Below are 27,282 nucleotides of genomic sequence, written 5' to 3'. Positions count from 1 at the left end.
CTAAGTGACGTGCCGTCAATTTGAATAAGCATTTCCCTGCTTTTCTATGTTTGAGAATATGTGCATGTTCTAATTATAGCTTGATTTACTTCATAAATTAAAGGCTGGGCACTTAGGAGAGTCACAGTGTTAGAGGAAATTCTGGTGGTTGGGGCAGGGCTAGGCAGCTCATTTCCCAGAGGCCAGGCTCCAGTGGTTCCCTCCCTCACATTTGGTTTTCATGAGCATTAACACTGAAGCCTTTCCCTTTATGTTCTTATCATGGTTTTAGTTATGTGTGTCTCATGATATTTTCCCATCTTGCTTTGATTGCTGACTCTTCTCATCTGATGTGATGACTTTGGACCTTCTTTTGCCTCGACTTTCCAATGGATTAAGTTACCAAAGGGTTTTGTTTTACATCTCTACCGTGTTACTCTGATTCGGTAACAGAGGCCTTCGTTTTAACTTCATCCACTTTTGCTTTGATTTTTTAAAAATAATATCGTTTGAAATGATCTTTAATACCTCTTGGGATTAGATTAGTTTAACTTAGTTTTTGCCTAACACACAGTTCCTGGAGTGACAATAGTCCTTCCGGCTTCTGCCTATTCTGCTGTGTTTTCTTTGGTCTTTGTTCATCTTCTGTTCCCTTGCCTGCAACATGGATCTACCTCCTGGCACTACTTTGTTTTTGTTTTTTCTTTGCTTTTCCATACCTGGCAGGTTTCTGTCATTGCAAGTATTTTTAGATGTTTGCCATCTGCCTGCATGTCCACTCTCCTCAGTTTGAACTTATGTTCAGTTTTGCTGAAAGTATTTTATGTGTTTCTGTTTTTCTCTGGAGCATAAAAGGGTCTGGGAGTGTGACAGGGAATGAAAAACAGATGTTTCTTTCAAAACAGACTTTTTCTATTTTCTAACCTGGTGAACTTGTCCATGTTGCTGAGGAAGAATCTAATAGGGACAGGCTAGTCCTGCTTTAACTGAAAGCAGGTCTGAGTTCTCTGGCAGTTTAACTCACTGTGTCAGGGCTTTGCACATCACTCCATGTAACATGTCTTCAAGAAATGCTGCAGCACATTCAGGATTTCACAGTGTATTGTGCGTAGCATGCCGGGAGGCAATCACAGAGTTAATTGCTGTGGCATTTCCCGACACCTGTGACTCCATTCATTCATCCACAGTTTAGTACTATCTTTACGTGTGAGCATGTGAGTTGCTAGGGACATAACACAAAAGATGCCATTATTGTCTTCAGAAAGCACTCTAGTGGGTGGATGAGCCAGATGCACAAAACCATTTAACTCAGAAAGGCATTATGATGGGGTATTGCAGTGGGTCAATTGTAGTCAGCCAGTTAAAGGAATGTTAAAGGAGAGTATTAGACAGGAAAACAGCCTGCGACAGAGCATGGCGTATTGGGAAGTTGATATAATGGACAACAGAGCCCACAGTCCAAGTGTGGACAGCTTTACACTCAGTGTTCAGGGAATACAACCCCAGCATTTTTGCTTGGACTTTGCTTTCAGGAGAACTGCACTACATGGAGAGACAGTTACATACACTTGTAGCTACGTTGAGTCACTTCCTGGAGGTCTGACTCATCCTGGGACCTTCTCTAAGAATCTAGGCTATGTTGGGTCCTTTAGAGTCTGCCAAAAGAGCTGACCTTTTTGCATGCTGGGTTAAGAAGCAGTCATCTGGACTAAACCTGTTGAAGTGACTTTGTGGGTTTTTATTTCTCCTATCATAGCCTCTGTTATTGGTGCCATTCATAATTTATTTGGAAGAGCATGAAGCACCTTTTTTTTAACAACCTTTTTCTTCCAGGTTAATACTGCATTGCTTAATGTTTAATGAGCATCTCAAATCATATGTCTGAAACCAAAATCTTATTTTCTATCTGCTCTACCAGAACACCCTGACCCATTCTTGTCTTTATGTTCATCATTTCAGTGGATGAAACCATCATTCACCCTAACACTTAGGCAATAGCCTTGTAATCCTCCTTATTGCTTTTCTTGCCCTTCGACATCATATGTTATTTGTCTGTTGGGTTGGTGGCTCTAGCTTTGCAATGTATTTGTTCCCACACTAGCTACTTCTCACCACTTGGGAGAATTCACTTGGGAGATTACCTCCCAATTGAATTGCTGTCATATCTCAGCAAGATTGCAGAAATAGGCTCTTGCCATGATTGGTCTGGTCTCTTCCAGCTGTCAGACAGATCTAGTGAAAGCCCATACCTCATCTTATCTAATTCTTGTTCCAGAGACCTCAGTGGCTTTTGATCACACACGGAGCAGAATGCCTGCTACTTATTCTCTAAGGTGTTCCGTGGCCTGGCTGTTGGCAAGATCACTCGTTTCCTCTTTACCGGCCTCCTTGTTGTAGCCACACAGACTCCTTGGCTGACTGGGTGCACTGTACATCCTCCCCACTTAGTCCTTTGCAATTATCAGCTTCTTTGCCAGTGTTCTGTGGCTTGCTCACTTCCTTCGGATCTCTGGTCAAATAGGAACAATTAGAACTGCCCTTGACCACTCAACCCAGAAACTAGTATCTCCGTAAGCCATTATTCTGATTACTAACCCCCTACTTTTGTCCATAGTTCTTTTTACTACTTGACAATGACAATTAGACAATATTCGTTAGTTTGCATATTGTTTGTGTGCCTCAGAACACAAGCTCTGTTAGGCTGTAATCTCGTTAACTGTTTTGGTCTCTGTTCTATCTAGCACCTGATTTGCAATTGACAGAAGATAAACACTGAGTATGTAAGTATGTTCACATTGGAGGTTAACTTGAAATATGAGCAAACAGCTTTGCAGCATGTTAAATATGTAACACTAGGCATTAGTCTTTGTTAGTCCAATTAAAGCTAATTTGTTTGAGGATAACTATACAATAATTATTATTTTAGTGTTTCCTTTAAAAAGCAGTCATTTAAGATAGATCACTGGAATGTAACATTTAACTTAAACCTGAGTCAATAAATGACCTTTCATAACCAACAAATAAGTTATTCCTATATGAATACTTCTCATAAGATTGTTCTTCAGACAGTCATGGAAAATGCATATTATCTAAAAATCAGGCAGCGATTTCCAAAAAAAAAAAAAAAAATTGGCACCAAAATAATCATCTTTTACTTCAATTTTCCATGAACATTTTGGTGTGCTATTTTATTGAAAACTTATCTCACTGTTTCTATTCTGCTTATGAAATTGTCCTCCGTAGGGACTCAATAAAGTAAGTGCCGATCACAGTTCTGAAATCTGTGCCTTCTTTAGCATGGCTCAGTCTGCTTCTACCTTTACCTACATGAGTTTGTTGTTGGCTTATGAGCTCCATGGAGACAGAAAAGGAATATGTCATTTATCTTTCCACTCAATCTCCAGCACAGAGTGGAGAATGTCCAGTGTATGGAGCATGAAGGAAAGAGGCAGATGCAACAAAGGCGGTCCACCGGGATGTGTATGTAGTAAGCTCCCATCATTCATAGTTAAATTTCCGTTAAGTTTAGAACAAAAGTATTCAACACAGACACAAAATAATGACAAACCTTGACTTATATTTCCCTCTCAATGGAAATGCAATGAAGGAAGTGTTAGAAGTTTCCTTTTCTGAGTGCAAAGTTGGAAAAAGGATTTAATTCTAATGAAGAGCACTTGTTGAAGGACACATGTGTTTGTCATTGGCTTACAAAGACTAGTCAAAGGGATTTGGGTATGAAGGAGAGAAATATGACAAAATTGCAAATAATAAAACATTAAAATATATTTTCTGTGAGGCCAAGATTATTGAGATAAAGAGAAGTTGCATTATCAGGAAGCTTGTCAAAGTAGCTCCAATAATGCCATATGAGAAGAGCTTTATAAACTGTAAATGAATGCACAGAAAGGAGAAAACAGCTTTCTCTGGTTTTGATGTGGCAGAGCATTGATAATGAATATGATGCTTATGGGCTTTCATACTTTTAAGCTAGACCAAATAGCATAATATGCTGAGTATCTATGCATCATTACATATGGATGATATATAAAACACCATAATCAAATGTTGTCTCTCTAGTCACAGATTTCCGTGTTTTCCGTCCTCTCATTTTAACCAGGTACCTCACATCATGCCAATGCAAGCTCTAGTTAGAAGGTCTCAACTTTTCAGGCAACAGAGCAAGGGAACATTTCATTGTGTTCCTGCGTTTTACTTGATCTTTCTTTCCTGTCCTCCAGGCCCTTCATTGTATGCTTCCTCTTGTGTGATCAGATTCACTACAGCTTTACTCTTGTCTATAGGCCAATCTTCATGACAGGGATTATATATATAGAAACAGCACCTCTGCTTCTCAGAAACTATTCTCTGTCTTTCTTTTTATCCAAGAATGGCCTATGATTGTGTAGTTCTTGTTGGAGTTATATGTAAATATAAACGCATTTCTTTGTTTTGTTTTAAGAAATAATGTACATGAGTGAACAAACATGTATGTTCAACTTGGGTTTTGTGCCATAGGAACATTATTTTAACAAAGCAATTTGCAGTAGAAATTGTTTCCTTTCTCTTCAGAGAGAAATCTTCCTTAAGTTTGTAGTTTATATCATAGCTAGAAATTGGGAGTATATCCTGGCTTAGGTAACCAGCATGAAAACTTGATGAAAAAAATGCAAGTTAAAATATACATACAGTGTAAATTGTCTAGGTTTTTTCAAATCTTCTATTATGAGTAAATTGTCTAGATTTTGTGACACAAAGAAGTTCTTAAATCTCAAACCATTGAGGAATCAAGTTGGTGGGATAGGTTAAGGACACATTTAAAGAGATGGGGAATCATGAGCCAGGGTGAAGCATAGACAGGAAATAGGAAAGGACAGGCCAATGGCAGAGGGTCACCTGGAGAATGACGGACACAGGAAAGCAACAGAGACAATGGGGTGGTGTTGGTCACTATCAGACAGCCCAGTGGCAGTCAGTAAGTAGCAATCTGAACTCCACTGGTGGCCAGAGCTCCACCAGCAGCCAAGTGGGAAGGGGAGTTCACCAGGAGCTCAGGAGTAACCCAAAGAACTACCATCCTGCTGATTTGTTTGATTTGACCAGGAGCAAAGACAGTGCAGCAAGCCTCAAATAGGCTGTGCAGGAACAGGGTGGATTTCATAGCTCAGATCCCCACCAGCGCCACACAGGTGCCATCTTGTATAGGGAGGCAAAGGTTGTGGGGCGGGACTGCGTATGCACAAAGCTGAAAGCACACTCATTTCTGGCTCAAAATATGTCCCAAAATAGGTTTGTATAGGCCCAAGACCTAACCAGTGGCACATCAGGTGCCATTTTGTAAAGTGTGGCAAAGGCTGTGAGATTGGAGGGACAACAGTGAGCTGCACATGTGCTGAGCTGAGAGCAAACTCACTTCCAGCTAAGTGCATTGAACTGGTCCCACAGGGAATTTAATATCATCTTTGGCATCCTTTGAGTCAGATCAGGTCCATGTGGCCCTCAGACCTAACAGCCAGCAGGTTCCAGCAAGATCAGCACCACCAACAACCTACTTATTTAGGACACCTGGTGTCTCCCTAATCCTGGGAACTGCTTGAACTGGAAGTGGGAGAAAGGTTGTACAGACAACGGTGCAGGCTCAGCATAGGATCACAGGAATGGAGATGGTAAGCCAGGAACAGTAGTTATGGGAGACCGTGATGGAAGTGTAACGTAAGAGCCCAGATACGAAACTTGCTGGAGGGAGTGACACAAATGAATGCAAGCAAAGAACTGGGTACCAATGGTAATAAGTGAAATCAAAGTGTAGACCTGTGGGTGACACCACTTATAAACCTGCCCTAAGGAGAAGAATCTGCTAACTAGAAGCACAGTGACCACGAGCAAAAGAAGAGACAGAGGCACAATCAGTATTACCACAGACTCCTCTCCAAAGGAGTAAAAGCCTTTGTCAACCTCACAGTTAACTGAGGAACACATCAAGGAAATGGGAGATAAAGAACTTTAAAAACTTGTTATAAAGCTTCTTATCAACAATGAGAAGCACATGCAAGAATTTAAGGAATATGTCACAGGAAATAGCAACACTGAAACAAAATCAAGCATAATTATTAGAAATGAAAGATGCAATTGAATAAATTAAAAACTACACAGAAAGTCTCAATAATAGAATGAAGGAGGCAGAAGAAGGAATCTCAGAATTGGAAGACATTTTTTGTTTCAATGGTGAAACAAAAAGCTGAAAGCAGAGCTGAGTCAAGCTAAGAAAAGTATTTAAGAATTAAGAGACACTATTAAAAGGCCAAATGTAAGAGTTATGGGAGTTCCAGAAGGTGCAGAAAGAGAAACCAGGTTTAAAGATGTATTCAATTAAATAATAAAGGAACATTTCCCTGTTCTGGAGAAAGAATTGGGTAACAGAATACAGGAGGGACACAGAACTCTCAACAGGGTTGATCAAAAGGGGTCTTTACTATGAGACATGATAATCAAGCTCTCTTCAGTTGAAGATGAGGGAAAAATTCTTAAATGTGCACGTGAATAAAATCAATTGACATATAGAGGAATTGCAGTCAGATTTACGATTGACCTCTCACAGGAAACTTTACAGACCAGAAGGGAATGGAGCAACATATCCTACATTACAAAAGGGGGAAAAAAAAAGTCAGCCCAAAGTAATGTTCCCAGCAAAGATTTCCTTTGTCTTTGAAAATGAAATAAGATTCTGGGCCCAGTGCAGTAGCCTAGTGGCTAAAGTCCTATTGTAACAATATAGGGGAAATCAGTTCCGGGGGAAAGTAACTTGGGGAGAGTGTAAGAGAAATCCCAGAGCCTTTGGAACTGCTTCATGAAATAAAAAATGATTTTAAAAAATGGAAAAGAATCTCAAGCTATGAAATTTTATTTAGACCAGATTATGTTGTAGCTCCAGAAAATATCCAGACTTTTTGTTCCTGGAGAAAAGTAGTTACCTTCTAAATCAAAACACTGGTTTTCTGAGCTAGTGAGATTAATCAAGTTTAACTAGTGAATAGTTTAAAATGTAAATGCTTTCATAGATTATTTTCAATATTTAGGAACTTGAGGGTCCAAAACCATGTTTACCAGCTAAGCCAAACAATAAAAATACTGATGTGTGTGTGTGTGAGAAAACTTGAAAAAGTTAATGGAAAAACACAATTGGAAAGTTTTCAGTGCAAAAATTTTTGAAATGTCTGCTTAGTTTTTATATAATGTACATTTTCTGTGAACTTTTGGCGGACTCTCCCATGTTTTTAAACATAAGTATTCAATTTATATCTGTGGTGGTATAAAGCTAGTTATTTAAATTATGGAAGGTATGGCTAAATGATCTCAGGATTGCTCTTTAACTGAATCTTTGATTCAGTAGGGTGTGCACAGCTGGCTGACCCCTCCGGGGAGGCTGACTTGATAGGGGGATGTTGTGCAGACAGTTTTGTACAGAATGATTTTGAGGATCATTAGCTGCCATCCACATGAGGGTTGTCATGTATCCGAGGGAAAGTGGTTGGAGTCGCATTAGAAGGTGAGATACTGAGCATGGATTTGAAATTATCACGCAGGATAAAATGACTGAATCTTGATTGCCTTATATAAAATCAATCTCTGTTTCTCTCATCAGATGCCAAAACGACTTTCAAGGAAAGAGAAAACTCGAAAGCCCCATGCTTCAGAAGCCATGCTAGTTCACAAGCTTTGTGTTTTCCCCTCAGTGGGGAATAGAGTCTCATCTTCTTAGTTCTCCCTCATTTTTTTTTTGTCAATCACATTCACACTAACTTCCTGCTGGGCTACTTTCCCAGCGGTCACTCTGCACACACCCTCTGCGCTCGAGAGGATGCGGGCCAGCCTCCTGTGTATTGAAGCTCTCTCATTGTGGCCTTCTCTCTCTCCACCCTCTTCTACCCAGTATGGCTGCTGGCCTGCCCTGTAAGCTCCCCTCGGTCCTCAGTACCCCAAAAGCTTCTTTGCTCTGCAGACAGTGGAGCCATTGCACTTTTGTGAATTCATGAGTGTTTGGAAGTTGGTCTTTTGCTGTTGTGTCACTTCTTTCATGATTACCTTGTTTTAGTACAGTGGAAACTTTGAGTTCTGAAGTCAGATTATTAAGTTGGCATTAAATCCTGGCTTCCACCCAGCTGTGATATTTTACCAAATTACTTAAATCTGCTAAACTATAAATATATGGCAAAAGAGAAACATGGTGACAATTATACTGTAGGTGATCTGCTAAGCATGGGGCCTGGCATGTCACATTGCTAGGGAATAGGTGTGCTCTTGAGAGACACTCCTGTCGGAGCTGAAATGAGGATAGTCCACGGCAAACCAAGTTGGCTCCTGGTTCTAAGCTTTTGATTTACATTTGCTTTATTGTTTATGTAACTACAGTGTGTATTTCTGGGGAATTGGAATCTGATGCCACATCTTTCCCTCATTGGCTTTCACAGAGTGTACCCAGCTGCTAAACACTTTCATGTACATTACATTTTCTTACGAAATTTACAAGTTGTATGGCATGCATGTACTTAATGCTGAAAGAACTGTGCACTTAAAAATGGTTAAAATGAGTTTATGATATATATATTATTCTGCAATAAAAGAAATTATAACCTTAAAGTAATGATAGCAGGAATTTTATTGCTGTTATGTAGTGATATTCTATAATTTTATGGATGTTATATGTTATAGTAATAAAATCTAACTAAGAAAATTAAAACAAACATAATATGGAGGCTTACAAGGAGAAACTCCGGAGTCTAACAGTGTTGCAGAGGCAGTTTTTTGGCTACACAGTCTTTCAGAAGGTGACCAGGTCTAACCCTGGCCAGCCCTTAGGCACTAGGTTCCACAAGGTGTCTTCTGGTGCTTACCTGGCTGGCAGAGTTGCATACTTGTCAACTCTGGTGTTGAGCTTCCCCTTGACTTTTCTTCCCAGGCCCTGCTCTTTGCTGGGTCCTTGGTTTTGACATTTTCCTCCTAAGATGTTACACACAAGGCGTTGGGGTGCAGGAGGAACCTGGAAATTTCATGTTTATGATTGAGCCACATGTGCCTTCTACCTCTGTCCCGTCGGGGAGAGGGAAGGGCACAGTAGTGCAGCATTCCTTCACCAGAGCCACTTCTTGAACAACCTGGGAGACGGGGAAAAATGGCATGACAATACCCAAATTTCCCCTCTTGCCACTTCTCATTTAATTGTTCTGGAAACTTGGACATCATTCAGGAGGACTTCAGAAAGTTGAGGTAAAAATGGAATTAAAAGGCAAATTGAGTTGACTTGGGTGCATGAAGACACAAGCTTGTGAATCAGATGGTGTGGATGGAATGTGTGATCTTGACAATGACTGCGTACCTATTGATGGGATCCTTGAGGCAGAGACCCCACACATGTTACGTGTATCGTAATGTTCATTGGACATTATCAAATATTTTAGGTGAATTTCACACACAGCCAGAATCTGCAAAAACCGGACGCTTTTGTCTTCTGTCCTTAACCTCCTTTCCTTCTGTAAATTGTTGTCCCTGCTGAGTTTGAGAGCTTATAAGTGAAATAGTTATGACTAATTTTGTTTTAACATGATTTCTAGAATTGGAAAATTGTTTCGTATCCAAAAATGGCATGTCTTTAAAACTTGGTGATTTTAGCTCAATGGTAAATCATTCTTTTTCAATAACCAAGTTATTTCTTTATAGTTTATTATATAGCAAGGTTGTTTTCTAGATAGGTAGTTATCTATTTACAGCTTCCAGTTAAATTCCAACAAACTTAAAAAAAAGTTAGAGGCAGTCTGGCTTGTTTCTGTTTTCTGCAGGAAAGAGACTTCTACCATGTGAAAATTTTTCTCATTTAAAAAAATAGCCTCTTGCTGCTAGATTCCACATTGATTTTGTGGACTTAGTTCTCAGTCCAGGGCTTGTGGGAAGAATCCAGAGCCACGAGGAGCTGAAGCCCTGACATGAAACCTGAGTAACAGATGTAAGAGCTTCAGAAGGTTAATGGAAACAGTGTGTTTTGAGAAAGGATTTGCGAACTTCAGGCTTTTCTTGAACCAAAAGAAGTATCTTTTAATCCCATTTTCCATGTGCTCTTTGAAACCTCCTCAAAGTTTAGCTAAAGTCCATACCATAGGGCTATTTCATTGTCAGTTAACCTCAGCCACCTTATTCCTTTACCAGAAATGATCCAGTTAGGATCTAGCTCATTACTGAAAATTTTGATTTAAAATGTGTGGCATCTTCATGTTTTCTCTTTAATCAATTCCCCTTCTAATTTTCTAAATAGAGATTATTTGTTTTGAAAACAGAATCTTAAGTTCTTAAATGTGCATGAACTGATAAAAACTGCTGTTATGTAGTGTTATGAGATATGATAATAGTTCCATGGTATCCTAAACTCTTCATTGGCAAGTTTCTGAAAAATGATACTCTCCTTATTCTGGATTGTTAGAAAAGTATGCCTACGGGGGAAAAAAAATGTTTTCTCTGTTCATGTTACAGCTATAGCTATTCATTGAAGCCTTGCGTTCAGAATTTGGCCATCTACATATTCTGCCATCATTGTGGGACCTTCAAAGCCTCCATTTTGTCTTATTGATTTGAGACCTTTACTCTGGCTTCATTACATGAAGATAATTGGTATACTGCCTTCCTACTTAATCTCCTGAAGCAGGAATGATATCCATTATAGGAGACAGTTGTGATCAGCAAAGGACAAGATGCAAAGCAATGTGCATACCAAAGACCCTTAATACTCTCATTTTCCATCCACTCTGGGTGCAATACTCAACCTGGAATCCTATTTGGGTAACTTAATCCCTTTAATTATGGGACCATTTCTTTGATTCAGTTACTCTCATTTTGGTATGTTTACGTAGATTTCCTTGCTTCCCGATCTTCCTTCTTTTTTATGATCTCTGTATCCTCTGAGATTTTTGTTTGTTTTGCTTTATGTTGGGTGTATCTCCTTCCATTTTAGGAACAGATGTGAAGCAGGAAATATTAGTATTGGCTGTTGATGGAGGAACTTTGCTGCGCAGTAAAGAGACATTTCTAGTTTTGTAATTGTTGTAGGACTTGTGGTAGAGCCGAAAATGCTTGGAGCTTTATTCAGCTTCTAGGACTTTGGTCAATAAATCTTACCAAGGTTAAATGAAAGCTGAGTCACAGTTCTGCATTTTGTTGCTGTGTTAGGATAACAAAAGCATTTGTAGTTTTACTTGACTAAAAAACCCTCCAAATTTCAATTGGAAAGTAATTGTATCTTTTCATTATTTATCAGTGCCAATACGAATTGGATCTAAACAATAGCATCATAGAGCAGGTGCCATGTGTTTTTCTTTGATAAGAAGCCCTGATTATAAAATTAGCCTAACATCTTGCTTCTGCAAATCCCTTCAAATTTCATATGCTCATGGAAGAAATTACATATCTGATAAAGCTATCTTATAACCAAATGCTTATTTTTAGATTTATTAGATTGTGAAAGCTACGAAGGTGGGGAGTGGAGAATGGACCAGGGAGGAAGAGAGAGAGAGGGAGAGACAGAGAGGAGAAGCAGATCTTCCATCAACCGCCCCTCTGCCCCTCGCCCTCTGCCCCTCATTCCCCGCTCCCTACCACCACCACCATTTTTTAAGTTGGTGTTTGCTTTATCTAAGCTGATGTCTCTGGGCTTTCAGGTAATGTTTTTCATAGCTATAATAGGAACTTCCTAAAAGCTCTTGTATTGCTACAGTAAGTAACAAGATTTTATAGCATCCATGTAAATTTTTGTGTTAAATAATTTAGTCAAAGAGGGATATAAGAGTGATTTCCATAAGCTACTAAAGAAATACAAATAAAAACTACCTTGAGGTTCCACCTAACTCCAGTGAAATTGGCCAGCATTCAGAGATCTATTAACAACACCTGCTGGTGTGGATATGGGGTAAAATCATACTCCGCTGTTCATGGGAGTGTAGGATAGCTCAGCCACTATGGAAATCAGTATGGAGAGTGCTAAGACAACTGAAAACTGATCTGCCATGTGGTCCAGCTATTCAACTCCTGAGAATATATTCCAAAAAATGAGATCTGTATATGGGAAGCTACCCTAATTTGTAGCAGTACAATCCACAGTAATGAAAACATAAAAACAACCCAGATACCCATTGAAAGAGGAGTGGATGTAGAAACTGTGGTATATGTATTCCATGGAACGCTACTGAGCCTTTAAAAAGGATGAAATTCTTTTAATTCTACCATTTGCAACAAAATGGTCCCAATTGGAGATCATTATGTTCAGTAAATAAGCCAATCCCCAAAGGACAAATGTCATATATTCTCTCTGATATAAGGTAATATTTATGCAGAATATATAATAAATGGATGCATAGGTGAACAAATATATACATATATTCTCATCAATGAAATGTATAATGAAGACTTGCATACCAGAAAGTGAAGATAGCCTACAATATGCATAGCTACTCCCAAAGGAAGGACTCCCAGTGGAACAGTTAAATATACCTCAATAATATGATGCTAGATTTTCTGCCTTTGTCTATACCTACAGTGCTGTGGTATATGTGGGTAACAGAATGTTGAACTTGCAATTGTTGCTGGAGAACTATACTGCTGTAATATATGTGAGGATGGAGAAGAATCGTGGGAGGGGAAGGTGGGGAAGAATAAGGGCAGAGAGAAATGGGCGAATCCTTATACCTACAAAACTGTACCATGGGAGATAATAGAATAATTTAAAAAGAGCAATCAATAGAGGCACAAAGAGGAACTAGAAGGGATCCGTGGATAATATTTTCTGTATAGTTTCTCACTCTTAGCTCTATCTCCTGCTTCTGCAACCCTCAGTGATTTCAGGCAACACATTTCTTTCTTGTCTTGTTTGATAGTTATTACACAGTCTCCTTGAAGGTCATATGTGTCAATTCACTAGGTGAGCACTGTGATGTATCAGTTATGGGAGCATAAATATATTACGCAGTATGAAATAATGTGCTTTTCATTTTTTTCCATTTTCTTCCTGCAACTTTTTTCTCCAAATTTTTGAAAATGTACCTAAAAAAGGAAAATATTTGTACCTAATTCTGAATATCAAAAATTAAAATTCATAGCAAATAATGTCACATTGGATTTTAATCAAGGTAAAGTTATAAAGAAGGAGAGAGAGAGAGATGTTCCATCTGCTGCTTCACTTCCCCAAATGATTGCAACAATCAGGGCAGGTCCAGGCTGAAGCCTGAAGCCAGGAACTCTTCCTGGGTCTCACACATGGGTGGCAGGAGCCCAGGCACTTGGGTCATCTTTTGTTACTTTCCTAGGTGCATTAGGGAGCTGGTTCAAAAGGAGAGCAGCTGGATCTTGAACTAGCACTCATATAGGATGCCTGATTCACAGGCAGTGGGTTAACTCACTGAACCATTGTTAATGTTGGCCTCTCATTTTGTTTGAAGTAAGCTTACAAAGATGTTTATGTTTAATGAAAGCTTCAGAATTTACAAGTAGATGCAAATAATAATTAAAGAAGGGATCAGTAATTAAGATTTATTTTTTGAGAAGTCAAAAGGGAGACAGAGTGAGTTCTTGTCTATTAGCTCACTCTCCAAATGCCCACTAGCTGGCAAACCGATCCACATTCCCCGGTGGGTGACAAGGATCCAACTACTTCAGCCATCACCTACTCTACTACCTCCCAAGATCCAAGCTGCCAGGAAGCTGAAGTCAAGAGTTGGGGCTGGGTGTAGAACCCAGTTACGCTGACCAGGGTACAGATGTGTGCCAGGCTTAATGTTCTGGGTTTAAATGGTTTCAAACCCAGCTCAAGACCATCGAATGTGGGCATGTAGAATGACTCGTGGATCCACATATTTAATTGGAAAGGCTCTAAGCATCCAGACATTAACTTAACTAGGGACAGGGCCAGGACTACTCCCAGAGTTGCATTATCAGTCACTATCATGCCTGGCCTGCCCAGAACATGGACAATGGTCATAAAGCTTGTTACCAGTTACAGAGGCTGACTGTGTGACAGACAGTACAGTAAGCTGTGTATACACATGGATTAATCCATGTTTACTCAGAGTTAAAGCAGCAAGTAAAAGAATGGTCAGCGCTTCCATCTTCTAGCACACACAATGCTGAGTAAATGCACGTAGAAAATTATTATGGAAATTTCATTATTTTCTCCCTTTATGGGTTGATTTTAACAAAGTTCTTGACATCTCTTGATATTAAATATTTAAATTGAGCTGACATGTTTAAAAAGTGCCATTTTCTGAAGTATTTGATGTTTAATGACATTTTAGCAACTTTGCAGTGGAACTACCATTTGAGGAAAGACCCTATTAATTTGTCTTTGATGCTTTAAGTGGATATTTAATGCAATTTGTAGCAGCATTATAGTACAAATTCACTCAACACAGTGTGAAAACATCTGCATTTAACCTAATATTATCATCTGGAGAACACATTAATGATCTCTGATTTGCTAATGATTAAATTCCTTTAAAATATAGATCTCACATATCATTAGAATAAATCAGCCACTTAGAAAATATTAATTATTCATCATATCAAAAATAATCTGCTTATCCCTTTTATTATAAAAACTGTCCTGAATAAACCAACCTATTACAATTACTTTATATGTTCAACCTGATTAAACAAAAATGGCAGAGTCTTATGAAATTTATAGCAGATATATCTACAAGTTATACAGAATTAGAAGTACATAATTGCTAACATAAATTTTTCAAAGCCTGAGGCAGGACATGCTGCTAAGATACTCTCATTTCCCCTCAAGCTCCTAGCTCTGAAATCCAGGTTACAGAGAAACAGTCAGATGCTTGTTGGTTTCTGCATGCAGCTTCTGTGTTAGTTTCTCTAAAGTTCAGAGTTCTCACACAGGAGAAGTGTTTTTTGGGTTGTCACAAAGAGTGGCAAGAACAATACCAACTGGACAATACTATCATTTTAATATAGAAAGACAAAGCTTACAAGATTTTTAAATAATGTGGTACCTTATTCATCTGACTGACTTCATGATATGTGCATTGGCTTGACTTAAACCAAAACAAAATGAAGAATCCATAACTTCTAAATAAAAGATTCTCTAAAGGCTGTAGGCTTTTCATGATTTGCTGAGCCAACATATTGTCAACGATGTTATTTTTACCATCTTTGTAAAATCACCCTTCGTCTGTGTGTCTTGAAATTCTGAGAGTGACCTGTTGTATGAGAAGCACCTGAGAAACACTGATACTCCGGCGCTGGCTTGGCAATCCATTATGTTCCTGTAAAAATATGGCTTTTAGTTTTTGGAAAATGCCTGGAAGGATTGTGTGGCCAAATGAAACTGGAATTTTGTCAAGGGATTATTGGGAATGTTGCTTTGTGGTTGTGTAGTTGTCACATACCAAGTAGTAAAAATACTTCAAATATTTTTCCACTGCATGTCTTACTGATTTTCCCTGTGTGTCCTTACTTACTGGAATCACTGCTAATCCAGAGGTGGCTCATAACCCTGCTACCCAAATACACACGTACTGACAAAGGCGTTTTCTTTCAGAAGCTGCCAGCACAGCGCGGGGTTCCTGGGAGGGCTGGGGCAGTGGTGTTTTACAGCTGAGTTTAAGCTGTGTTCATGCACGTGTGCTTCCCACACAGCACCTGTTCTTCCTGGAGCCTACCAGCAAAGCCATTCCCAGGGCTACGGGTTCATGCACCAGGCCAGTGTGTCATCCATGAGGTCCATGCAGCATCCTCCAAATCTAGTAAGTGTCAATCATGCGTGCATCTTCTTATCCAGCCTCCTATCGTGGAAGCACCAGTATAAACATACATGGGAGAGTCTAGATGAATACTGAGCCTTTTCATATACAGAAAAGTTAGGAAGTGCTGCTAGTTCTACAGCTCTTTCAAAGGAAGTGAGGAATGCATAAACTGTTGAAAAAGGAAGGCATTAGTAAGCATATAAAAAAATAAATGGATCCTGTGCAATATCTTGATTTATTTTTTATAACTAGTATCATCAAGTGATGTAATCCATGCCTAAAAGCACAGATGGGAGGAATCTTCAAACAACTCATGAAAAATGTATATTGCGAAATAACTATGTCTGGATTTAGAATTTTTCTTTATTTTTTTGCATCAAAATAAACTGATCTTTAATTCAATTTTTTCACGAACTCTTTGAAATGCCTTCATATTTGAAGGGCATGTTGAAGAGTTAGTCTTGATATTTAATCAAAATGACCATAAAAACCTAAATGGCACAGGAGAAAAGCACACATCTTCAGATTCCCCCACTGGAAATCCTGAATTACTGATGCATCCACTAAGTGTGGAGTTTGAAGCCACCTGTTTATGCCTGACATCTCATGCTGGAATTACTTTTCCAAAAATTTGACACAGCCTCCTGATTGTCCCCGAACACTTAGAAACAGGTGACTGTTTGAATTTCTCTGGCATCCTTTGTGCCCTGGCAGTATCCTCAGCTTGGGAATGCCCTGGATTTTGAGATTCTCTGATACAGCTGAACTCATAACCCGAGATAAGAATAAACATAGGAACACTCAGTTTCAGGATTTTCCCAGGGATACTTCCATAATGCGTGCCTCCAGATTCTGCACATTTATATGCTGAATTTCTGTCAGTGTGATATCAAAACATCTAAGAAGTGAGTAGATTATCTTTCTTTAAAATACCTTTGAAGCGAAACAAAAATCCCTAGTTCTTGTTTAAGAAAAGTCCATGGCCTCTGCCAGAGTACTGGGGACTGCCAATGTGGTGGGTTTTGTTCTCTGAAGACTGACATGAGGGAGACCCTGCATAACCTGAGATGCTGAAATTGTGTGATGCTGGGAAGTTGGCTTTACTCCTCCAAGCCTATTCTCCCACAGGCTTGCTGTTATAACTGCGGTTTCAAACTGGATTTACCCACCAGAAGTGTATTTTGTTAAGCTGGTTAACTTGAAATCAGTACAACTAGACAAATGCCTCGAAAGCAATGTGCTTGCTAATGTTCCTAACAGTTACTGTACTTGTGGGCTAAGTATCTAGAGCCATGGCTGCTTTGACATGCATCGTGTAATTACTTTTTGCCTTTGCAGAGAACCTACCGAGCCATGTATGATTACAGCGCCCAGGATGAAGATGAAGTCTCCTTCCGAGACGGCGACTACATTGTCAACGTGCAGCCCATCGATGATGGCTGGATGTATGGCACCGTGCAGAGGACAGGCAGAACAGGGATGCTTCCGGCCAATTACATTGAGTTTGTTAATTAAGTCTTTCTCTTTGTCCTTTCTGCTTTACTCTCATGTATTCTAAACCTTTTTAAAAGATAGGTGATACTTTTAAGGAAATTTGGCAGTTATTTTACAATAATGTATCCTTACTTTGACGAGTAGACACACAGGTACCAGGAAGAATGACTTCTGGGGTGAAAGCAGCAGCATTTTCGCTAATTCTTATACACAAAATTGTTAATGTCTGGAGACCTGGTGCTGCTAACTGTGTTTGTGATTTTTTTTTTTTTTTGATTGGCTATTGAACCCTTCTGGGAAAATGTATTTTTGTAGATTTTAATAGAGGTGTTGATTGTCCCTTCAATGTAATGAGTAATATACGATTTCTTAGCTGTCACTTTGGAATCACCACCAAGAAGCCAATCCACTTAACTCAGTAATGCAGCCAATAACTTAAATACTGATGAGCTTTTGAGTCACTAGGCGATTTCTTGCTCAAGCAAAAATTGCCTAAGACAATCAATGGAAGCGTTGGGGATAAGACAGTCTGGTTATAATTATGTGGACTAGTGGCCTTAGGGACCTAGAGATGTCCACGTTTTCTAGACTGACTTGAGATCTCTTTGTTCTCATTTGTACGCTCCATCTCCATTCTCTGGACCCTGGTGTACAGTGTCAGGACCAAGGCCCTTCACAGCTGCTCTAATGGGGCCACTGTGATGTCATGTTTTCCTGGCCGTCCTGACTCCATTGCATGTCCCGTAAGTTCCAGCTTCTGTAACATAGGCAACTGCGCTGCCCACTCCTGTAATTAAAGCAAAAAGTGTGGCTGCTCCCTATGGCCCTTCCTCTAGTTGCCGGTTCATCAGAATTACATATTTTGAAAAGTTGCTTGAGATTTTCCTGCTGCATTGTACTCTAGTTTTGAGGGATTTACATCTTAGAAAATAACATGTATACTCTAGTAAATAAGTGATCTAGGTGTTTATCAAGCAGCTTTCATTAACTTAGCACTGCTGTTGATTTTAAAGTGAAGAAAAATTAATAGGAACCAGTGGGGGGGGGGGATGGACTGTGGAATGTTTGAGGGGAAAAAATTCCCAGCAAACCAAAAGTGGCCAAGTCCACCTTGTGGTGATGTGGCTTCTGAGTGCAAAAACTGCCATTCAGATCCTAGCCACTGATGCTGGTTCTTAAGAATTCCTAACACTTTCTGCATCACCTTAGTGGATGAGGTAAGGAGTGATTTTTCAGGTATATGCCCAACATGCTCTCCACTAAGACAGCAATAGTTGTCACCTTTTGGTTTTCAAATGAGTGACTTTGCAGGGTTTTGCTTCATGCATAACCATCAGTGCGTATATTGCTGGTGGACCCTGAAGCTTCACCTGGGGGCTGCAGTCAAGGTGGGCAGCCACTCTGAATGTGCCCTTTGTGACCTGCAACAGGGTGGCTTTCTTAGAGGCTCTGACTCTGGAAATGCACACTAAAAAGGCAAAGTTGCAAGCATGTCATCCAATTTATGGGCTGTGGGAGTGCCCACCTTACGTGATGTAGTCAAGGAAGTTAACAGCAGGTTCTGCAAGGCATCTTTATTGCAATGTTTACCAGCCCAGAGGACAAAGCTGACTCACTGATGTTTATGATTATTTAGCTCAATAGTTTTGAAAATCTATAATTTCATTTTATTAGACTGAAAGAGGAAAAACTTTATTACATCCAAGTTTCATCTATGCTACAGTGATATACAATTTAAAAAATTGAGGCAAATAGAGTTTGGGGAAGGCATTTGAGAGATTACCAATAACCAGCTTCACTGATTCTTTGAAATGATTGATCATGGTTAAATTGATTAAACCTATTTGAATTCTGAGGTTTGTCTATACAAACATACCAATACAAGCTGAATTTGCAGTATTTTTGGGTAAATCTGTGCATTAGAATCTAGGGCGATAAGCCCACCCGTTTTTATCATAGAGTATGTATTTATGTTTCACCCGGGAGACCACTGTTGGTGATTTTAAAAGCATTTGTTGATTGCGTTTCCAGGCTAAATGTAGAATTTTTGAGAAATAACACATTTATAGGAAGCTCAAAGCAGACTGTCCTGAAACTGCTTATAGTTAGTACAGTTACCATTCAGTAGCAGTTTGATATCTCCTGTTTTTCACATCCATTGATTTCAAAGTCATATTTGTTGAATGTGAAGTCGGCACCTATTTGGGTAAAGTCTCGTGATGTTTGTTTAGCTCCTAGCCATTATCAACTGGTCAGAATCCAGAGGGTGAATCATCCTATGATAAAGACAGAGGCAGCACACGACATTGCATGCAGTTGGGGTTGCCATTCAATGGTATTGGTATCTTTACTAAAGCTTTGTCAGGATATTAAACTTCTCAGTAGAAATACAGGAAACACAGATGTGTGATACCAAAGTGCTATTTTTACAGCATTATTTTTTTAAGCACCGTTCTGGAAATAGCTCTTCCACCTGCCACATGCCTCCTGCTCCTCTTCAGCTTGGCTACAGTGACCTTACCTGTAACACTGACAGCTAAAGAAGAGTTGTGAAAACAAGTCCTTAAAAAATCAAGAAGACTGCAAGTGCCCACACACAGAAGGCTACACCCTGATTTTCTAAGTGGGATGTGTTCTCAAGCCTGAGTAAAGCACAACGAGTAGTTTAATATGCTTTTATAAGGCTTTGAAAACAAAATTGTATGTGGGTCATCTCTCGAAAAGGGATCACAACAGAATATCATGTTGTTTTTGTAGTTAATATTTCTACTAGTGCCTGTTCTCAGGAAAGCTTGCTATTTCTGACCTGTTGCGAAATGAATGCTCGATGTCTTCTTGGTATTGTCTGCACATCGCAGTGTAACTCAGTTTGAGATATTTATCTGGTTGTCAGCTCTCCCCAGAGGCCTGGGCCTGACCCCAGGGGACCACGCAGGGATTTGTAAGCACAATTTCACAAGCACCTGTCTGAGTGTGGCTGGCATGAGAGTGGCTCCTTTTCTGCCGGAAGGTGATGAGACTGTGGGTCTGCCAGTTTGAACGTTCCTTGTCCCTCCATGCAGAGCTCTACAGCGCTCTATAGGTTAGGAAGACTTTTCTGAAAGACACAGTGGAAGTACAAGTGGCACCCCTTGTTTTCAGGTTCATGATTTCCCACGGACTGTTTCTAATTAGAAGATGGTATGTATGATCTTTGCTAACGCATTGCTATATAAAGTGGATATAGTTTAAACCAAGATTATAACACAGATATATACAAAAGAGGTGCCTTTCTGATTACCCTGTTTATCTGTTATGCTCTTGGAAAGAAGGCTAAACAAGCAAAATTTTTCCTATTCTATAGTGATATTTTATTATAAATGGTATTTTCGTGGTGGGGAGATGGGAATGCCCCTGAGAAATATTAATGGTGGTAGCTAATTGTATTTACCTGTAAAGGTTTAGAATTTTAGAAAATGTTGACTTCCATCTATTTCTGAAAGATTCCTTATGGATTTATATATAGTTGAGATATAGAAACATTAAATTTAGCTTTGGTATTTGAAATATCTATTATAAGAGAATAATTTTGTTAGAAGGCTGAATTCGCTATATAAAATGAACTTTGTTTGCTTCTGATAATCTAACATGACTAGATTGCCGTAGTTTTGGGTGGCTTGACATGGAGATGAGACTATTTTAGGCAAACAAGTCGCGGTACAACCTGTCTTACAGATACTGAAAAGGGAGTGTCTCTCTAGCGTGTCCCATAAGGGCCCCTTCCAGGCAATAGGTTGTCAACTATTGATGGTCAAGAAAATCGAGACATCCTATGAGACTTCTGTGGTCATCCTCCTGTGATGCTCATGCTACTGGAATTCATGGGCCTGGGGAGCTGCCCAGGCAAATTTTCTGCCCATTCTGTCCATATTATTTTGGTAAATTCATGGGAATTGCATATGCTGTTTGTGTTTGAAATGTGGTGTTCGGTTTGCATAGTATCTACTTCTTTGTGATCCAGTTGCTGATAAAAAGGATTGCTTCAAAGGAAAAACTCTATCACAGTCCCACTCTCCAGTGTCCATATAATGAGCTTCTGTACATTTGGGGAAGCAGCACCAAGGGTGTGACAGATGTGATATAGAACTATTGGCTTTTGACCTGTGGAAAAATGCAAAATTGAACCATTGCAGTTTGGCTTCTACTTCCTTTGAAACACGTAGAATTGTGACTGATGATAAATATGCAAGACTGTACTAACCTTGAGAACCTAGCCGTTTTGAAGCAAACATTCAAAATGTTTTTCAAATGAAGAGGCTTATTGGATGGTACAATGTTATTAACAAAATTTGGTGTTGGTTATGCAAATTGTTAACACCAGCTATTAAAATATATTTTAGTAGAAATGCTTTAATTCATTTTTTTTTCCTCTACACTGTGAATCTTTAAGCCTTGGTGGTGGACTAGAGCAACATTGTGCTGTCCAAAGGACTAACCTATGCAAATTAGTTCATATTTTAGTGGATGTCATAGTAGATGTGTAGTAAGACATTATTTCTCCCCAGCATAATGTACAATGGCATTGAAATAACACATTCAGCCCAGCATCATGTATGTATAGCATAGTCACTCACAGACCCTTCAAGGCAATCATAATCATTAGTATTTGTATTCATGTGGAAGCGAATCACTGATTTATCTTTAGAAGCAACTTGAGCAATGTAAAAAGAATGACAAATGGGCTCGATGACTGTGGCTTTCATGTGGTCCCTGCAAGTGGTCTCCTATGATAGAATTGTGTTCTCAGATGCACTCTCTTCAGGGTCTTAAAAGTTGGTGTCTTCTTTCTGTATTTGTAAAACATTAAAATGCATTAATTTCCTATCTTTACACATCTGGTTTGCTTAAATAAATGCAGGATATAACAAAGTGGTTCTACTTCTTGACTCTCACCGTGTTTCTTGGCACATGGGTTATTGGATGCAGGCTACACTCCCTGAAAGCACACTGGGTGTTAGAATTGTCGTGATAGTTCCCATCTTATCTGTCACAGATGTGTGTTGACTTAGGGCATTTCCACTGGTGAGTCATTCAAGATGTGCTTTCTTCCTTGAAGTGAGCTTATTTTTCTGTGATATCAATATTGTTTCAAGCTCAGTTTCTCTCTTACTCTGTATCAAAGTACTGCAGTAGTACATCGTTGTAGTTGACTTCTTTTAAGAACAAATTCCTCTGTGTCCTCAGCAGTACAGTTCTAATTTTCTTGTATTCATAAGATAAAAGAAGCATCTTAGCAGAAAGAACAGAACAAGAACAAATTGATGCTATGAAATAGGAAGATCCTCTGATTTTTAAACTAGGAATGACTTGTATATCATGGAACGTTAATTACCCCCCCCCATTTCCTTATAACTGAAAAAAAGTGGGTTAGTCCTTGTTTTTGTGCTTGTATAAGTTATATTAAAACTTAGATATTAGCATTATATTACTTTGTAAAAGTCCTTGTTTGGCACACATTTCTTCTTTATGGTCAACTGATAGACTTTGGCAGCTTCTAAATGTTGAATTTTTGTTTTTCATATTCCAGCTACCTAGAATGAATATATTTATGGCAGTGGTGTGCATACTCATGACATTTGAAATTTCAAAAATAGAACAATTATTTGTTTGAGTAATTTGCTATTTTTTTCCTAAGACTCTACACCTTGCCTCACCCACCTACCCAACACACATCCCTACCACAGAATCCAGACCACAGAAGAAATGAACTTAGGAAATTTTTTTCTGACATAAAGTCATTTAGAATTAGGGAATTCTGTCCTTCTGATTATATTATTGCAACTTGAAGTTTTGTAAAAATTGTTTTAAAGGTAATTAAGACATGGTAACAACCAGAAGCTTATAACCAAAATAACTTTCTACAAAAATACTCAGACATATTAAATTAAAGGGTAGATAAAAGCACAGTTTCATTCCTTTATGTAATGTGTTTCTCCTACTCAGAGGGATTGAATAAGACTTTTGTGATGGTGGAAAGCTGGATATGGTCCAAACGTGAACTTAACTCCTTTCTGTAATTCCAAGCAGGATTCTTAAGCCTTTGTCTATTGTGTTTGTGTTTGGGAGTAGCAGGATTATGATGAAAAAAAAATTGAACTAGAAAATGGGTTTTAAGTGGTGACAAATCAATATGAGAACAAAGGGCCCAGTTGTTGATTTTCTGTTTATGCCATGGCGTTTTAATCTTCATGTCCCGCTCTCTCCCTTTCTCCCTTCCTCCTCCCCTTCCTCCTTCCCATCCTCCCCAACTCCCTCCCTCCCTTTCTCTCTTTCTTTCTTTTGTAGCAAACACAAAAATGAGCAAAATCTGAACTCTTGTTATTTTACTTAACAAAACAGGAAGCTTTCCCGTATCCCTTCCTATTTGAATGAGCAACTTGCTTTTTAAATGAGCTCACTTCTGATTCTTGACCCAGGGTAATCACATTTCTTGCCTTCTTCTAGAGGTTACTGTCTTGAAGCCATGTGGCCCAAATTATTTTTTGTTGTGCGTAGATAATCACATTGCACCCCACAGGATGCCACTTCTCTGGCCGCAACAGCTGGCTGGATTGAGGTGACCCAGAGGTCTGCACACGAGCTTTGTCCAGTGGTAGTGATTGGACTTACTGTCATCTGCCTGGGGAGACCTGAGTTCAGTACATCGAGGAAGTTGGTTATTGCTTGCATTATTGAAGATTAAAGCCATAGAGAAAGGGATCTGGAGGAGGCATCAGCTGTGTGTGAGCAGAAGGTATGATTAAGAAAACACCATGAAATAGGGGCAGGGACATTTAGAATAGAATAAAAAGTAAGGTAGATGACTGGTAGAGACAAGAGTCATGGAATGGTGGGAAGGGACTGAGACTCAGTAGCTGCCACCCATTTGGGAGCCCATGGCAGGTACGTGAAACTTACTCAGAGCATTGCCACTCTGCTGTCCCTTCCCATTTGTAGGGCTGTTTGTGAAGGCAAGTCCTGTTCTTTTCAGCTTTACACATCAACCTATTCCTTGGGGTGTTTTGGAGGGCCTTTTTGTGCTTCCCAACCACAGTGGCTCAATCCACAGAGTCCCAGGTCTGCTGTTACAAACTGTGGGTTTCATATTTTTACTTTATTGCCAGTAAATGATGTGATAGGGTAATTCATTTTGACAAGCAATACATTTCATGAGTAATGAAAAAGAGTTGCACAATGTCCTCCCCAACAAAGTATTCAATAGCAAATCAATAATATGATTGCCATGCCAATCATTATTACAGATAAAAATGTCATGCAATTCCTCAAATTTTATTGTTTTACTTTATGGACTGTTGACAATCAGTTTGTAATTAGAAGTTGTTTCCTGGATCCTGTGAAGATTATCAAAGATTAATATCAAATGAATTTTTAAAATGGATGAATAACCAAGATAGGCATTTCTCAAAAAAGAGATAAAACAGTATACAAACAGCCAGCAAATATATGAAAAAGGCCCAGTATCATAATAGGGCAATACATTACCAAAACAATAATGAGATTATCTCACTCCAGCCAGGAAGACAAACAAAACAGCTGGTGAAAATGCGAAGAAAATAGATCTCTTATACACTTCTTAGAAATGCTAATTAGCTCAGCTATTATGAAGTAGAATAAAGGTTACTCAAAAACCTAGAAATCTACCATATGATCCAGGCATCCCATTATTAGGTATCTGTCCAATGCAAATGGCAAGTTGAAGAGACATCTGCCCATGGGTGTTTATTACAACACTGTATAAAATAGCCAGAATATACAATCAACTTGGGTATCCATCAGGTGAAAGGGCAAAGGAAAATGTGGTGTATGCATCTATGTATTTATATGCACAACAGATGTTACTCAGACACACACACACAAGTAAATTGCCATGTGCAACAACAGTGGTAGAACTTTTATTATGTGAAGTCAGTCAAGCTCTGACAGAACAATACATGTTCTCACTTTCACATAGAAGCTACAGCTGATTTCCAAGAAGTGAAGAATGGGTTGGGGGTTGCCAGAGCCTGAGGAGGATGTAAGGATGGCAGAGGCAGGGAGAGGATGGTTAATGGAGGGCACAGGCACTCTTGGATAGTAGGAATGGCTCTCACCTGGGTCACAGAAGAACTGTGGTTGGCAATAAATAATTGAATATTTCAAAGTAGTTACTAAGGAGGATTCTGAATGTTTCCAACACAAAAGTATTGTTTATGTCTGAGTTGATAAATATGCAAGTTACCCTCATCACGACACATTGAATCCCCTGAATCTGTAGTTACCTTTGATCTGTGGGAATGTAGGAAGAAAGGATGTGGGGGTTGGCAAATGTCCTCATTGTTTTCTAAACATTTCGCATTAAAGACTAGAGTAGTTGAGGCCGTCTGAAACAGTGTCAGGTGATAAGGGCTAAAAGCTGAGCTGTTATTGCAGAATCTGGTATGAAAATACTTCATGCTTGCTGACTTGGTGTTAGCTCCTAATAAGGTGGAAGGATCAGTAGAAGTAATTCATTCATTGAGTATTTAGTTATTCAGTGTTTACTTGAATGAAGGCACTGAACACAATCACTTTCTCACAAAATGTTCACACTGGGCAGGGAGGATGAATATCACACGACGAATTATCTTCTTATAGAATAAATTATTTAACTGCAGTTTAAGAGAAGTAATAAGAGTGAAGCCCAGTGCAACCTGGATTCTGGTAGCCAAAAAAGGGTGAACTTATGCTTGAGAAGGGACTGCATGAGAGACTTCTCTGAAGAGCTGCTGTCAGAACTAAGCTGTGTCCATCTGGGGGTTGACAGGATGAGAAGATTCAGTCACCAGCAGTTAGTAGTAAAGCTACCTCAGTCTTTTGGAGTTTAATAAAAGCAGAAAATGACAAGCGTTCATGTTTCTAGTGAAAGAAAATCCTTTGTGGATGAAAGCATACGCATTTTTCCAAGTTTATGTGGATGTACACCCTTTTATTCTCACTAACCCCATTTTTCAAGGATCCAGCAGGTTGCAAAGAGTTAATTCTGTAAGCGAAGTTTCACAGATGCAGAGTACTTTGCTTCCTTTTTTGGATAATTGGTTATTATAGAGGCTTTCCTGTGTCTGGACTTCTTCACTGAGTGTTTTTGGAAAGTGTGTGCTTGCCGGGGGTTTTTTAGTAGCACAGTGTGAGCAGAGCCCTTGAGTCCAGGGCCGTTCTCTTCTCTTTTAGTTTTCTCAGACTTGAGGATTGTCAGTCCCCTCTGATACGTGGCTTGAGTTAGCTATGCTACATTCACTGGCAGCATGGAGGAGAGGATTCCCAGATCGATAGAGAACTCTGAGCAATTATTGAGAGTACATCCTTGCTTTGAGGTTATTCAAAGCTTTGATTCAGAATTTCAGAAAAATGTATTGGATATTTGCCTTCTTTGAAAGTTTGAAGCACGTTTTTACATTTTTATCTTGTGACATTAAAATTAATGACTTATAATTTTTGGATATATTTATTCCCCCAATCAGTGCCTGAGAATAGACTTCCTATGAGAACACTTGCTCCCATACACATTCGCGGTTATTTATACAGTTTTATTTTTAAAATGATTTTTTTTTTTTTACTTCAAAGACAGTGTCAGATAAAATGATTTCTGGACCTCCAGAAGATTTTTTTTTTTTAATTTAAAAATTTTTAAAGAATAGCTTGGGATTCTCTACCAACTATAGGGTCATAGTTACATCGTAACATACAATGTCTTTTGTGTTCAAACTATGTCCCCACTGGTTTATGTTCATTTTATTGAGTTAGAAGAAGAGAAACCCAAGATCTTTAAGGAAAAAAACCGTTGTTTTGTGGGACTCAATCACAAAACCTTCCTTTAGTATAGGTATCCCTACTTGCAGCCTGGTGACCCCATCAGATCACCTGACTCCTCCTCCCACTGGAAACACCAAGGGGTGGAAGGCTGTGCCAAAGCCTATGTGTCACGGTGCCTTTCCGTGCTTCTCTATGTGCAATGGGCTTAATTTCA

The 27,282-nt window shown here is 39.1% G+C and overlaps 1 protein-coding gene across 1 annotated transcript in view; it reads left to right on the top strand.

Moving 5' to 3' along the window:
* LOC121167468 (nebulette-like) overlaps positions 1-22,347 on the top strand; it is a 97,123-nt gene extending 74,776 nt beyond the window's left edge. The window contains 2 exon segments of the mRNA XM_040996884.1: positions 15,661-15,767; positions 17,106-22,347. Of these exon segments, the coding sequence (XP_040852818.1) occupies positions 15,661-15,767; positions 17,106-17,282 (284 nt within the window). The 3' untranslated portion in view covers positions 17,283-22,347.
* Positions 22,348-27,282: the final 4,935 nt, after the last annotated feature.

The sequence above is a fragment of the Ochotona curzoniae genome, unplaced genomic scaffold, assembly GCF_017591425.1.
Source record: "Ochotona curzoniae isolate NIBS_2020 unplaced genomic scaffold, NIBS_Ocur_1.0 patch372, whole genome shotgun sequence".
NCBI classification, from domain to species: domain Eukaryota; kingdom Metazoa; phylum Chordata; class Mammalia; order Lagomorpha; family Ochotonidae; genus Ochotona; species Ochotona curzoniae.
This window is presented reverse-complemented; position numbering and strand designations above follow the sequence as displayed.